Source organism: Balaenoptera ricei, chromosome X, assembly GCF_028023285.1.
Source record: "Balaenoptera ricei isolate mBalRic1 chromosome X, mBalRic1.hap2, whole genome shotgun sequence".
Lineage (NCBI taxonomy): Eukaryota > Metazoa > Chordata > Mammalia > Artiodactyla > Balaenopteridae > Balaenoptera > Balaenoptera ricei.
This window is the reverse complement of record NC_082660.1, coordinates 118,809,103-118,825,501: the sequence shown is the minus strand read 5'-3', so window position 1 is coordinate 118,825,501 and position 16,399 is coordinate 118,809,103. Positions and strand designations below refer to the sequence as shown.

The 16,399-nt window shown below is 40.3% G+C and overlaps 1 protein-coding gene across 1 annotated transcript in view; it reads left to right on the top strand.

Annotated features, from left to right (window-relative positions):
• Positions 1 to 16,399, top strand: part of GPC3 (glypican 3) — a 425,362-nt gene that overhangs the window by 306,157 nt on the left and 102,806 nt on the right. Inside the window, exon 6 of the mRNA XM_059910058.1 lies at positions 6,775 to 6,895. Coding sequence (XP_059766041.1) covers positions 6,775 to 6,895 — 121 coding nt within the window. The remainder of the gene's footprint in view (positions 1 to 6,774; positions 6,896 to 16,399) is intronic.

Below are 16,399 nucleotides of genomic sequence, written 5' to 3'. Positions count from 1 at the left end.
ATTAAAAAAAAAAATCCCACAAGGACTCAGAGGCAAAGAATATACAAATCAATTTTCACTGCAAAGTAAAGGAGCTGTTACAGTGGAGGATTACTGGACTGAATGTCAATATTATGACATAGTATGAGTGTGTTTCATGTTTGGTAATTGCAATCATTGTTGCTTTTGTTGTGGTCATCCATGTACAATGCTTGGTGTCAGTCTGTTTATCTCTTGTAAAAATAAAATACAGTGTGTGTGTGTGAAAAAAAAAAAAGCTATTTACACTCTTTAAATTATCCCATTTTTTCACAGTGATTGTTGCAGCCAGAGTACTTTCCAAGGAAACAGTCTGATAAATCTCTGAGTTTGGGTAAAGGGCTACTTGCAATACTGCAGTCTCTCCATAAGATGGCGCTCTGAGAATGTGAGAGCTGTAACTTATTTGTAGGTCATCTATAACCCCGGCAGCAACGTGAAATTAAATAGTTGGTGGGGGGAGGGGGACCAGTTGGTTTTTCTAAGACTTGCTTTCAAATACTTGCCACTAGTCTAATGCCTAGGAGAAGAAGGAAAGTGAATTTTCTAGCAACTTCTCTCTCCAAAATCAGCAACGTGCATTTAAGGAACCTTTTAAAGAAGGAATTTATTCTAAAGGTGGGAGTTATGATACTAACTACTAACTACTTGGGAAAGTCCCTCTCAGGGTCTCAGTTTCTTCATCTACACGATGAGTGGATTGGACAAGATGCACTCTTAAGTGTGCTTCCATTTTCAGTGTTCTATATTTGAGTCCACTACACCCGTGCTGCCTCAGCCAGTACAGAGACAGGAAGAAAAGATTGCCCATTTTTCACATGTTTGACTCTATTCCTCTTCTACAAGTGCTCTCTTTGCTTCAACTGTCCCAAGACCAGCACGCCCAGATGTCCTGTTTTAATTAGGTTCCTTTTCTCTTTACAGCTTTTGCACAGGTTTTCCTCTTCCTTCTCCCCCATCCCTGACAAACCTGCCTGAACAGAGGCATGTCCCCCTTTCACTTCACAAATCAGGTTTGCTTGGTATTAAGGCAGTCATTTTCGTGCTAAGCAGATACCACACTGGGTGGGGGAGGGAGACACCACAAGTAGTGCTTAAAGGTGACACTTCTGACATCACACATAACACGTCCACTTAAGAAAAATATCGATTTAGGAGGTAGGAACTTCTCTCTACTTTTCCTCCTCCACTGGCCAGTATTCGTTGCCAGAACCGTGTCAAAGCTTTAGGAAAAAGCAGTGTTCTGGAGAGAGGACAATTAATCTCATTAGAGATGAGCGTTACTAAGTAGATAACCCATCCTTAAAATCCCGCGTGGCCGTCAGTGTCCCCATTCCTGACACTCCAGGCAGTCTGGATGAGGAGAATTGCGGCTGCAGTGGCTCACCCTCATTCGAAGCCTGTCATGAACCATTGTACACCAGTGGCGCAGAGGGAGTGAGTGGAAATGAAATGTTGAATTAATTAATTCATTAATGCAACTCTACAGAGACACCCCTAACTGAGTCCCTCTGGCCTTGAAGCTCGGAGCGTGCATGTTACCTAAAATTCCCTGGGGTTACATCACATATGTTGCATTGCTGCAAGGCTGGGAGACATTCTCCAGCATTCATTTGCCTATTGTCCTTAGAGATTTCAGATCACCTTTGGTGTTTGTCTAGTGCCGTGGTGGTGGTGGTGTATTACTTATTTCTCTAACTTCAATACCTTATCTTTCAAGAATGCAAATATTTCACTGAATAGTGATGCTGTTGGATATCTGTTTGGGAGAAGAAACTCCATACACAGGGCTCTCCCCAAGGGCTTTTAAAGGGCAAGCCCAGGAATCTGCTGAGTAGATAAAGACAGCAGTTGTTGCAGGCACTGTTGCAAGGCTTGTAGACCATTACCAGTAGCTGGCTAATTGTCTCATACAATGGGGCAGTGTGGTGTGGAAACGTCAAATATTTAGTCAGCATGCATTATCTCTCAGGAAGCAATAGCAGCGGAGTGGTTAAGAACAGAGGCAGCTGGACATGGACTCAAAGGTTCAAACTCCAGCTTTGCTATTGACTAGCTGTGTGACCTTGGGCAAGTGGCTTCACTTTGTGCCTCAGCGTTCTCATCTGCAAGAAGGGGCTGATACAGCGCACCGTGATGAAGAGTGGCCCCCACTTGCCACAACTAGAGAAAGCCCTCGCACAGAAACGAAGACCCAACAAAGCCATAAATAAATAAATTAAACCTTATTTAAAAAAAAAAAAAAAAGAAGGGGCTGATAATAATACTGTCTATCTCATCGGGTTGTTAGGAGGATTAGGTGTGGTAATGCAGGGGTTTTTTTTCCTCGGTGCTTGGAACAGTGTCTGGCACAGAGAAAGCACTCAGTACTGACAGCTTGTGTTATTACAACACCAGGAGGTGCTTTAGGTGGTACAAAAGAGAACTAACCAAGCGCCTGCCTTCAAAGAGCTCACAGACTATGCGGGCTGGCAAATGAATGTACGTAAAAGGAGCACGAGCAACCCAGCATGGTACCCATAATACATTTGGGTGCAAGGGCAGCAGTTCAGAACGAGTCGGAGTGGTTCTAGGAGGCCCTCAAGTCCCATCAGGAGAGGACTTTAGGCGTCTGCTGGGAAGGTGGGTAAGAACTTGAATGGCTTTTTTTGCCTCCGTTTTGAGAGTGGGTACTCAGAATAATGCACATTCTTAGTCACATCCTCGCTAATATATTGACTGTCCTTTTGAAATAGACAGGTTAGCGTTACCTCATTGAAGAGTAGAAAACATATAGGCTGTGTTTAACCTAACGAAGTAGAATCTGTGACCTGATGGTAACCATCTGAGGTGTGAAGGAATTCCAGGGTGACATTGTGTATATTGGCCCAGATATGTGTTCTCATAAGAAATCACCTTTAAACCGGGGCTCTAGTGAGGGCCAACGTAACTCTTATTAACAAGAAAGATTTCCCAGAGGCCCTGAGCTATGCATAGGAGTTAGGCCCACTTTTTATTTTCCTTTTGGTTGTTTTTTGTTCTTTTTTTTTTGAATTTTTGAATTTTATTTATTTTTTTATACAGCAGGTTCTTATTAGTCATCAATTTTATACACATCAGTGTATACACGTCAATCCCAATCGCCCAATTCATCACACCACCACCACACACCCCCCGCCGCTTTCCCCCCTTGGTGTCCATACGTTTGTTCTCTACATCTGTGTCTCTATTTCTGCCCTGCAAACCGGTTCATCTGTACCATTTTTCTAGGTTCCACATATATGCGTTAATATACGATATTTGTTTTTCTCTTTCCGACTTACTTCACTCTGTATGACAGTCTCTAGATGTTTTTTGTTCTTGCTGTGGTTGTTTCATTTTGTTTTCTTTTGCCTTAAAAATAACTACTATATAAAATTTCGCTCATTAAAAATTAAATTATTTTAAAGATTTTAAAGTGTAAAAGACATAGAAGGACATAAAAGAAAAAAAAGTCAAACTTCCTCCAAAATCTTACTCTCTGGAAGTAACCACTTTTACCATTCTTTTATGGATCCATCTAAAAATTTTCTGTGTATATTTGAACACATATAAAGTGTATGAGAGTAATGCGTATGCAGACCCATTTTTACCGCAAATAGAATCACACTGTACATTCTTAACCAGTACTTGTATTTGTTACAATGTATCTTGGATTTGGTTCTATATCAACACATATAGATCTACTTGTTCTTTTAATGTCTGCATAGTATTCCACTTTAACACTCATGGCTTTTAAGATTCTGTTCTATGTTTTGTCTGGCTAAGGAGAAAGAGTAGAGAGGTAAGAAACAGAACATGATATTGGGGATGGGGGAGAGATATTGAGACACCTAAAGGGATAGGGCAAGATCAGAGTTTTTGAATAGTTTTAAAATAGTGCCACTAAATTTTAGCAGCTGTAGACATCAATCGAACCAGTACTTTTGGTTACTGCTTCGTGGAGTAAATAAAATAAAGTTTTAGAGCTAAGCCATAGGCCAGCTCTTCCCAACACTTCTGTAACCAGAAACCATGCTTAATTTACTAGAGTCTTTTGAGGATTTAAATAGCACATGGATAGAGCAGAACAGTGGATGCTATTTCGACTTTCAAAAAGTTTGGCAAGCTTTTAAACTCAAAGCTGTTTTTAAAAAGTTGAGTCACCATGGGATTGGGGAGCAGTGTTTAGTGCTGGCTCCTTACCACCAAGTCCATGGCTTGGAGGTAAGAAACAAAAAAAATAGAGCTAAAGGGGCATTTTTCTGAATGGCAGAAAATAGACAGTAGGGCCACAAGGGATCAGCTATGGGACTAATTTGACTTAATAGTTATAAATGATTTGGAAGAGGGAGTACAGGGCAAAATCACTAAGTTGGCAGATGTCTTTACAGTATTCCAATGAGGATAATAAACTTCAGGAGGAGGTTTGTTTTGTAGGAGTGGGCATAAAAGTGGCCGGCAGGCTTCGATAGGAACAAGCCCAGGGAAATGTCTCTAGGGACACATTCCTGAAGTTCATTTCAGAAGATTTATAATGAGCCTTACGTCTTTCCCTGTGACTTGGGTCTCTGCTTCAGGTATCAGTAGATGTAAAGAAGAAGGAGATGCAGTTGGCAGTATCATCAAGAGGGAGATTATATTTAAACAGACAGCATTATATATGAACACAAAAAAAGGAGGCTAGTGGGGAGCCGATTCACACCAGATATATAAGCAAAGAATGTTGCTTTACGTTTCTTTAATACAGCCCCCAAAGGCAATTGGTATTTGATGGTTGGTGATCTGTGTATTCACTAACTTTTAAAGTTAGGTAAGCTGAATGTGTTAGGCTATCATTTTAGAAGAAATGCAATCAGATGTTCTCTTCAACGTTCCTACAAAATATTTTTCTTCTCAGAAGATGACTTTCAGTTATAAAAGTCAGACCTTGATTTCCTGACCTCCTCTGCTGTCATGCGTGGTAGCATCAAAGCTTGTGCTTAATATTGGCAGATGCATTATATTATGGAAGGGAGCATCTAACACAGTCAGATCAGTATCTTCTGAAGTTGTGAAATTTTCAGTAATAAAGAGATAATGAGGTCTGCCCTATCACCTCACACTGTGGTTGAGAAGCTCAAATAAGCTGAGTGATACAAAACTGCTTTGTAAAATGCTGTGCAAAAATACAGTAGTATTAATGATTCATTGCATGTCATAATTTGGGATTAGAAATACAAACTGATTAAATTCTAGAAACTTGTCCTTTATAGATATTAATGTAAATGTACAAAGATTGGTATACAAGGATGTTCTTTGCAGCATTGTTTATATTAGCAAAATATTAGAAATATCTCAATTGTTTATCAGTAAGGGATTGGATAAATAAATTATGATCTAGCCATACAGAGGAATAAGAACAAGGCAGTTATTTATGTTCTGATGTGGAAATATATCCAAGATATATATTAAGTGATAAGTTGCAAATCAATATGACTAGTATGATTCCAGTTTTGGTTAAAGCTACATGTTAGTATATGCATGTGAAAACCCCTAGAAGAATATGTATCAAACTGTTAACCATGGTTCTCTCATGGAAGGATAGGATGATACAAGAACTTTTGCTGTGTGCTTTGTTTATTTCTGTACATTTGAATTGTTTATAATGAGCACTATTATTTTTGTAATTAAAAATATTAGTAAAAGAAATGAATTTACCCTTAATTCGACTGCTTTATTGTAATTTTTTTTAAAATGTATAAAGTAGGGGCAAAAGACCTGCAAATTTTTCCATTTCTTTAAGCAAATATTCCATTATCAGGATGAGAAAAAAGCAAAAAAGGGATCAAAAACCTCTTCCCCCTTTGGTAACAGTGTTCTGGTCTTTCTACATGATGGAAGATAAAGGAAGAAATGAAATCTGTTTCTTGTTTCTGTTTTGCGTTTGTTTGTTTTGCAAGATGAGGAGTAACTCTGCGTAGAGGTCTGGAACCATGGGGGCAGCAAAGAAACCACCTCAGTAGTGAATTACTGTCCCAGTCGAAGTTGCCAAAGCCCCACACTGAAAGGCAGAATTACCCAGGACTGTAAATATCCCCATTCTCGCATTGGTAAGGATGTCCATAGATACCTTGAAACTTCAATCCTGAAGCGAAAGCCTATGGCTCATCCGGGGGCAGCACGTCAAAACCTTCCCTTGAGCTGGTGTTCTGTCTTCCCGTGGAGAACACAGACAGAAGCTGGCCGGCATAATTTATGCTGCAAATGGCTTAGGAAATCGTCCTGAAAAGCAACCCAGCTCACAGACCTGCAGGAAATGATGGGAGGAAGAAGTGGAGAAGAAGGAAGAGGTAAAGAACATGCAAGAGTCTTTCTTCTTCAAATGAGTAGAAAGCATACTCAGAGTTAAGGACCTTCCTGTGTGCTTCCCTGGCCAAGACCCAGCAGCTCCCTTAGCATAGCTCTTCTCACTCTGCATGCTCTTCTGGACTGTACACTAGACTGAGGGCACAATAAGGACAGAGACCTTGTCTGTCTTGTTCATTGGTGTATCTCCAACACCTAGAAAAAAAAGGATGTTGAATGAACACTTGTTGACTGTTGAATGTTCTCTACTGCAGATAGACTCTATCTGGAGCGGTCTACCTTTGTACCATGCAGTCATCCATGGGTTGGAAGGCTGAAGAGAGCTTGACCATTGGTGCCAAATACAGTCAACTTGCACTTTGCTTGGAACTCTCTTGTGACAAACCTTTTCTTTACCTTCATGTTTCCCAGATACAGCCAAAAGGCAGCAAGAAATGGAATGAAAAATCAGTTCAACCTCCATGAGCTGAAAATGAAGGGCCCTGAGCCAGTGGTCAGTCAAATTATTGACAAACTGAAGCACATTAACCAGGTATGTGTATATCCAACAAAAATGGAAATGACAAAAAAGTGATGGATGGATGGTGCCCAGTGTTCAAACTGTATTTTGGGGCTTTTGGAGAGGCAGCCATTGTTCATTTTCTTCAAAGAGTCTCTCTGCTAAAAAAGGACTTCTGACCCTTGTTTTCCACCCCACTTTTAAATTATAAAGAAAATATTGTAATATAAGAGAAAACGGAAGGAAAAGCATTTCTCACAACCCAACTAGTCTATTTTGTTTTCATTTTTACACGTTCTTTTTTAATATTTGTTCATAAAATCACACACAGACTTTTTACATAATTGGAAGTATACAAGTGATTTCTAGTTCTTAAAATTAACACTACATTGGAAACACTTTTTCATGTTGCCATATATCTTTATATTAATCATTTTCTGGGGCCGCAAAAGATTCCTTTAAGTATTAATTATAATTAATCAATCTGCTTTTGCTATGCATTCGGATTGCTTCAAATTTTTACCATTATAAATAAAGCTACCTTTCCTGCATAGCGCTATCTCCTGATCTTAGATCATTTTCTTAAAATACTGGGGTTATTGGGTTAAAGGATAGGAGCATTTTAATGCATGTTTGCAAACCACTCTCCAGTGGGGACGTATCAGCTTTCACGGCCACCAGCAAGATACGAGAGGACCAGCTTCACTGCACCCTTGCCAACTTCTGACTCACTGCCATGCACCGAGACACCCACAGATTCCCTTAACCTGTACACAGTTTTTCCTCTCAGAAGGAGTTTAGTAACTAAGACACAAATAGAAGTCAGTTGTACCATCTGCTTGTGATTGCTTTGTGGCCACAATTTTTTAAATGCCATCAAAAATGCCACCAGATACCAGAGTGACAGTGTTCCTACCCCATGGTCCATGGGTGGGAAGGCGCTGGCACCACTGACTTCTATTTGTAGCCTAGGAAGAACTTAATGAAACTAAAATCCTTATGCGAGGACAGAGGTTTCTGTATGACAACGCTGGCATGATTTCATTTTTTAATATAAGTTTAGCAGTGAACTTTTTGCGGTTTTTAGAAAATGTTTGGAAGGGCTTTCTAATAGTGGTGTGTTTCACTGCAAATGGCATGTGAAAGTAGTCACTACACTTTTGAGTAATAAATAGTTGTTACTGCTGCTGAGAACAGGATAGTGGCAATATTTGCATAACAGATCCTTCTTTTGGTGAACTCACAACCTCACTAAGTTCTATAAAGCCTGGTTAGATATAGTATGATTATTTCAAAACACACCTCTGAAGAGTTCAGAGCACAGTGTGAACCACTCACTGCTGAACTGGTGTGCTTTACCTGGGGACAATGGCGGTATTTCTCCTCTGAATTATTTCCAAATTATCTCAGACCAAATGTGTCTGTGTGGCTCCACTCAACTGGCTAGACCCAAGCACTGGTGAGGCTAAAATCTCAGGGTCCATTACTGCGCCCCTAATTCTAAATGAAGAATACTGTCAACAGATCTCTTTGGTCAACAGACGTTAAGGAACACCTACTGTGTGCTCAGCCAGGTACCAGCGAGTTTGAGGATTCAAAAGAAGTCTAACCTTCTGTTTTCACAGCTTCCTTGGAGGAGACGCACAAGCATGGAAAGTGCTTAAATACAAATAAAAGGCAGCCTGTAAGACAGTGATGCTGTCCTCAGTTTTGGGTGGTTTGCTTAGGCCTAAGCTGGGCTAGGCTAGTGTAAGAAGGATTTCATAAGAAATATCAGAGAAAGACCTGTGGCTGGATGCCCACCGTGAAAAAAAGGGAAAGCTGCATCAGACCATATGATCCAATAGTCACTAAAAATATTTATAGCAAGCCCCTTTAGTAAAGACTTTGGATGTTTGATATGAATGCTGTGGGAGACCATGTAATATCATGAAAAGAAGATGGGCTTTGGATCCAGATGGATCTGAATTCAACTGTGGATCTTACTAGATATATAACCTTGGGCAAATCATTCAACCTCTCTGAGCTTTAGTTTTCTCATCTGGAGTACTTAGAGTTATCAAAACAGTCCCTTACAAGGTTATTATGAGGATGAGAAATTATATCTGTGTATCTATATCTATATTATCCCATTATATAAAATTTATATATAATTATACATTTTTACATATATACACAAATATATAATTACATGTGCGTGACACAGTTAAGATGATTATTACATTCAGGATTTTCTCTATAGGCAGGACTTGAGTGAGTTTGAAAGGGAGCAGTATTCCAATACTTTTTGCCAGTCTAATTCTGCCACCCAAATTTTGGGTGGATCAAAAAGATCCCTTTGATGCATCTCTTTTCTCTCCCATATTGTTTCCTTCTTTCTCTTTACACTAACTTCCAGCCACAAAAGCTGAAGCCACTTCATATGTAGGGAGGTGTATATTGTCAGTGTCGGAAAGGTCACCATTATAATTACGTTTGCCATGGATGTATGTGTGAACATTTTTGGTTCCCTTACAAATACCATTGAGCAACCAATTAATTCTCATTGATAGACCAATTTTACCTGTTTCAATTGAGCTGTTAAATTGGTTGGGCTCCAAACACCCACATTGATTTTTTTTTTTTCATCTGTGTTGCTTTACATGGCCAAAACATATCTTCTTTCAGACCCTCAATAAAGTTCATATTTTGGCCATGATCCAATCTGAAATTGAGATACTTTAAGGGAAGTCATAAAGAAGAATGTTAGGATGACGATGATGTTGATGATGATAATGTGTTGTATTTGTATAGCACTGAACTATATTTCAAAATGCTTTCATGTCCTAAAAGTCTAACTGCTCATGTTGGAAAAAATATCCAGCCTGGAATTGTATAAGATGTAGTACTGTCAAAGAATCATGCTTTTCAGGAACTCACTGTTACCCTTGGATATTATTTCATCCTCACTACCTCCTGCGAGGTACGTGATAATGTTTGTCCCTTTCTTATAGCTAGGGAAACTGAGGCAGAAAACCATTAAAGGCTGTGCAGGCATGCTGCCAAAACATCCAGTAAGTTCAGTTGAAAATTCCATTAATCATCCAGATGTTGTTTCCTGTACACTGCCAAACATCTGGATTCACTGAATGCCTGGCTAAATTGACCTAAAGTTTTAGTGATGAGGAGGTAGAATCAAGTTAACTTGCCCCAGTTCACATGTAAGTGAGTGCTGAATCCGGGAGTGTAATGTTATTTTCCTAAGCCCCTCACTTGGTGCTGCATCTATTAAACTACAGTAGGATGCTCCAACGTACACAACTATAAATGCGGAGATACTTCTGTCTATGCATGTATGCCCATGTGTGTCCATCCAGATGGGCTGTAGCTAGGCCGTTTATGAGCACATCCCAAAATAACTCTTCACTTTCTTCCATGGAAATTCTCAGCTGCCTCCTTTCAGGTTATGGTTACTGTTGATCGCACTGGAAATAATATATTCACTAAGGGAATAATGTAACATTATTTCCATATTGACAGTCCCACGGTGTAACCTTGAGGGGATGGGTTCAGGGTCAGGCCTGGGCCTCTTTCCTGGGAAGGCCTGCAGGTGTGGAATGTCCTCCCCTCCTCCTTCCAAGCCAGAGTTCTTGTGTAGCATTCCCACGATTGGAAATGAGGACCCTTTTTACTTCCTTTTCAGTTTCTAATTTGTGTGAGGATTTATCGTCTTGTGTTAGGAGAGGAATTGAACTCTTTTAAGTCTTCAGTGTCAGTCCTGGAATTTGCTGGGCCATATTGCTTTAAAAAAACCAAATTTTGTTTTTCTTAGTATCCTGCTCCAGGGCTCCTGCATGGAGAGAAGACCCCACAAATACCAGGAATGATCACAATACATTCTTGCCCACATGACACTGTGGGCCGTTTGTCCTCTAACCCAGTTCTGTTGGTAATATTTTCTCTCTATGAGTAGCTATGTAGTTAGTGTTAATTTAGCAGTACCTAAACTGCTACAGAAGTTATTGTTCCCAAGGACAATCTAGCTTGTTTATTGTTCTTCCTCAGTTTCAGTTCAGGTTCAAATGAAATTCCAGGAATTGTTTCCCTGCCTGTTGTAAACAGTTGAAGCCACAGCAGTCAATACCTGCTCATTTAGTGTCAGAGCTTTTCATTCAAAGTGGGATAAAGTCTCATCTGTTTGGGATGGTTGAAATGCCCTACTGAATGGCGGGGGTGTGGACGAGGTGGCCTCTTAAGATTCCTTCCAGCCTTGTGATTCCGTGATTTGTGGCTCAAGGTCAGGCTTTAACCCAGCACCCTCTTGTGAACAAGTCTTGTGACTTTATTCTCTGCCCTGCCACTCTTTTTAAAACACCCTGTTCCCAGGTCATCCCCTTCTACTTTGTAACCTCTCATCTTTTCAGAGATTCTTCCCTTCCCACCAGTCTTCCAGCCTGGGCAGATGGAACTTAAACTTGCCCTTCCCCCCATGCAATTCTTCTGTTCTACTGCCTTGTTCTCATTAGGCTATGAAAACATTAAACTGTAAAAACACTTTTGCATTTATCACCCTCCTCCAGAATCAGATAGGTGACCTGTCTTCACATCTTGTTAGCCATGTGACTCCATATGAATGATAATAATTCTGCCATAAATTTGCATAGCACAATTCAGTTTGTAAAGCTCTTTCATGTACATTACATAAGTTGACCTCCACAATGACTCTGAGAAGCAGACATTATTACCTAGATTTACCAGATGAAGAAACTGTGGGCACTGGAAGTCTAAGTGATCTTCATATAGTAAGTGGTAGAACTAGACCTAGAATCCAGGATAATGGATTTCAGTCTCTGTGCTCTTTCCTTCGACATCTTTAAAGCCATGGCACACTTGCTATGGTTAGCACGCTCCATATATAAAAGATGTGCAGAAGTACAAAGAGCAGAGACTCCTTAATTTGTCTAATGGTTTCCAAGTCCCTAATATAGTAATGTCTATGGTCTGAAGCTCTGAAATCAGCAGCAAAGAAAGAATAAGCACGTTGTTTGCCAAGTCTCAGTTGGGAAGAGTCTTAGAAAACTGACCACCACAGTGTACGGTGTGGAAACTGAGGCACTTTGGGTTTGAGTTATAGACAGCAGACAGACTTTTGATTAGCTATCTTGAATTCATAAAATGATTTTAAATGGTCGAAGAAAAATTTAAATGTAGAGCAGACAGTGGAATGTCTCCACTTCCATCCCCCTTCATCAATACCGGAAAAGTATGTTTTAAGATGCCTGACGGATTACTCTGGTGTCATGAAAAGACACTGACTTTTGAAATAGAAAGTTACACATTTTGTTTTATAACTTTATTTATCTGTTTGTTTATTTGTTTTTGGCTGCGTTGGATCTTCGTTGCTGCACGCGGGCTTTCTCTAGTTGCAGCGAGCACGGGCTGTTCTTCATTGTGGTGCGTGGGCTTCTCATTGCGGTGGCTTCTGTTGTTGCGGAGCACGGGCTCTAGGTGTGCAGGCTCAGTAGTTGTGGCGCACGGGCTTAGTTGCTCTGCGGCATGTGGGATCTTCCCGGACCAGGGCTTGAACCCGTGTCCCCTGCATTGGCAGGCAGAGTCTTAACCACTGCGCCACCAGGGAAGTCCCAAAAGTTATACTTTTAATCAGTTAATTAATAAAGTTGTTACATGTGAGAAAAGTGCCCAGGACATGCCTTAGTATGTAATTTTTAAAAGTCTTTAAATGAATCTCAGGCATGATCGAAAATGCTTTGAGTAACTTTTTCCATAGTCTTCTCACAATAAAACCAGTGAGGGTCATAAAATGCTAGCGTACTCCAATGGTTGCTAGAAAAGCTAACACTGATCTAAAATTTCTAAACAAAAGGAGAAACCTTTTGAGAGTCAAATTTTAAAAAAGGCCTTTCCAAATGAAAATATGTGCCAGTGTCTGTCACACTTCTTCACATACAAATAGTGTGGCAGAACTCTAGTAAATGCCATTTCCATATGGAGCCAGAATGTGTGTGTGTGTGTGAAAGACAGAGTATCTACAATGGCATGTTTGTTTTTTTTCTTTCACATCTTTATTGGAGTATAATTGCTTTACAATGGTGTGTTAGTTTCTGCTTTATAACAAAGTGAATCAGCTACATGTATACATATATCCCCAATATCTCCTCCCTCTTGCGTCTCCCTCCCTCCCACCCTACCCCACCCCTCTAGGTGGTCACAAAGCACCAAGCTGATCTCCCTGTGCTATGCGGCTGCTTCCCACTAGCTATCTATTTGACATTTGGTAGTATATATAAGTCCATGCCACTCTCTCACTTCGTCCCAGCTTACCCTTCCCCATCCCAGTGTCCTCAAGTCCATTCTCTATGTCTGCGTCTTTATTCCCATCTTGCCCCTAGGTTCTTCAGAACCATTTTTTTTTTTTTTAGATTCCATAAATATGTGTTAGCATACGGTATTTGTTTTTCTCTTTCTGACTTACTTCACTCTGTATGACGGTCTCTAGGTCCATCCACCTCACTACAAGTAACTCAATTTCGTTTCTCTTTATGGCTGAGTAATATTCCATACAATGGCATGTTAACAAGAGCCAATAAATGACTTCTGAGTTACAAAAGGACAATGTGAATTGGTCTTTAAATACCAGACCTAGATTCTGTGGAGCTAAACATGATTTCATGAAACAAAAGGGAATTAGCTGATGCGTTCCAAAACACATTTATCATTAAAAAAAAATCTTCTGTCATTTTGCTTAATAGCCTGAAAAATAATTACAGTGTCTGGTGGCTTTGGGGAGCATGTGTTTTTAATATCTTAATTACTATGTACAGTTTAATAACACTGCACCAAGATGAATTCCCAAGTATTTCATATTAAGTTTCTTGAAAATGAACTATTTGCTTTATTTAGAATATACAGGATTAAAGGTACTTGAATTGGGTCATGTATTTTAGTCCTTGCACACTAAATTAAATTATTCAAAAATGGAAGATGAGTCAAGAGTGGTAGGCCAAAATGTTGTTGATAGCAGTGTTGTGGTGATCTTGACTTAACAATGAAGGAAAATACATGATCCTTTTTCATTGCAGTACTGTACTCTTTCATAAACTTTTTTAAAAATTTATTTATTTATTTATTTTTGGCTGCGTTGGGTCTTCGTTGCTGCGCAGTCTTTCTTTAGCTGCGTCGAGTGGGGGCTACTCTTCGTTGTGCTGCACGGGCTTCTCATTGCAGCGGCTTCTCTTGTTGTGGAGCACGGGCTCTAGGTGCGTGGGCTTCCGTAGTTGTGGCACGTGGGCTCAGTAGTTGTGGCTCATGGGCTCTAGAGCGCAGGCTCAGTAGTTGTGGCTCGCGGGCTCAGTAGTTGTGGCTCACAGACTCTAGAGCGCAGGCTCAGTAGTTGTGGCGCACGGGCTTAGTTGCTCTGCGGCATGTGGGATCTTCCCGGACCAGGGCTCGAACCCGTGTCCCCTGCATTGGCAGGCGGATTCTTAACCACTGCACCACCAGGGAAGCCCCATAAGCTTTTTTTTTTTTAGTAGGAAGTATTAGAAGTGTTAGCTATGGGAAGACAGGTTTTACATATGAAAAGGAAATTCTATCAAATTATAAAGACTACCAGGTTTACAAAGTTAGAAATGTATTTCCAAAATATCTATGAAATCCATAGGGTCTCATATTCTATTTACATCTACCTACTGACCAAATGCAACAAAGCAAACATAAGCAGTTACAAATGATTGCTCTCTACCCCCATAAACCTGGATTATAAGCAGTATATTGGTATATGTATGTTCAAATACTATTTGGAAACTCAGAGACAGCTTTTACCCAGATATATTTATGAATATATATATATCCTGCCTCTGGACTGTCAGCTCCTTAAGTCTGGGATCCTGCATACAACTCTTTGTCTTCTGTAGCACCCAACATAGTGGCATATACAGAATAGACCCTCATATACAGTATTTTATTGATCAGTTCATTCAAAGAACGCAACCTTTGCTGCCCTCAATTTATTTCTAAACTTTGATTTAATTTAAGGTACTTTTCACATTCAGTATTAACAAGTTTCTGTGCTAAAGGGCAGGGTTACATAAGTACAGGATTATAGTTTGCAGGGGCCTTTCGGTCATAGGGTCCAACCCTCTGATTTTATAGATGAGGAAATGAAAGCCAAGAGAGTGGAATGACTTGTCCAAAGTCATACTGCTAGTAAATGACAAAGCTGGGACTGGAAAATGAACAGATCAATATTGTATAGTGACTTTGCTCTGCTTCCAAAGGCTCTCATATAATGCAAAACATGCTTGCAGACATGCAAGCACATTTTCTTATACAGTACTCCCAATCATAGCAGAAGCCCCTACTTAAGCCGTTCATCTTTGGAACAAAAAGTGGTATAGCACGAGGCATGAATTTGCCAAGTTTTTATCTCTTATCATATCTGTTAACTAGTGTTTGGTCATAACAAGTACACATCAGTGCCTCCTGCCTCATTCAGCCCAGTGAGCAGTTGTTGCACGTGGGTTGGGAGTGGGGGTGGGCTCTCTGCTGGGATCACTGGACCAAAACCAAGCCGATTCAGCAGGAGCTGTTGCTCCTGGTCTTATACCCGCTCATAGAGTCTGACTTGGGCCCCTGTCCACATTCAGGATTAGTCATCCTTTCACTCTCATGCTCTGAATCTCAGCTCCTCCACCTTCCTGGGCACCCTGTAATAATTTATCCAGTGCCTTCTCCCTCCTTCCAGATGGCAAAATTAGCACCATATTAGTCAGTGGGTTTCTGTGCCAGTTAGCTCAGTTGTTTAGCCAGCGTATTCAGATCGTATTCCACGGGGAGTAGAGATGTGGGAGAGGCGCTGCGGGGGTTATTCTGAGTCTCCCGTTCCTACTTTAACCAGAGCATGTCTAAAATCTGCTTTACATATGGGTCTTCTAAGTAAGATTTCACTTAAACAAAGGGTTTCAACTGCTAAAACGATAAAAAAATCTCAGGGTGCCCTCGAAGCTAATATTAAAGGTTTAATCCCATATGAGCCATTTCTTCATTTGAGCATTCACTCGATGAATGTGCTAAGTATCTGCAATACACAAGGCAGTCACAGAATGCCTTCCAGTCCCCATCAGGCACCTCCTAAAATGAACTGTTAGTTAAAATGGAGACAACATGGAAAGTATGAATGGCTTGGTGGCGACATTATTCTGATTGGAAGTGATGTTCCTGTCGGAAGGCCCGTTATTCTTGTACTAGTGAGCCAAAAGCGTCTTCTTTGAAGCTGAAGACCAACACAACTAAGTTTTCCTTGCCCATGTCATTAGGATTTTGACAAAGTTCAATGGGAATAAAACTAGCTTCTCTACAGAGAGCAGATACTTTTGCCCCTGGATGGCAGCCCCATGTTAACTGGCTCAACCAAAGGTTTGGCCTTACTCCTTTATGCCCATGGTTATTTGAGACCTAACCTTCAACTGTAAACTTATTTGCCATATGACCAGGGATGTTTCCATATTCCGTGTAGACTCAGTGTTAGTACTTAGTGAA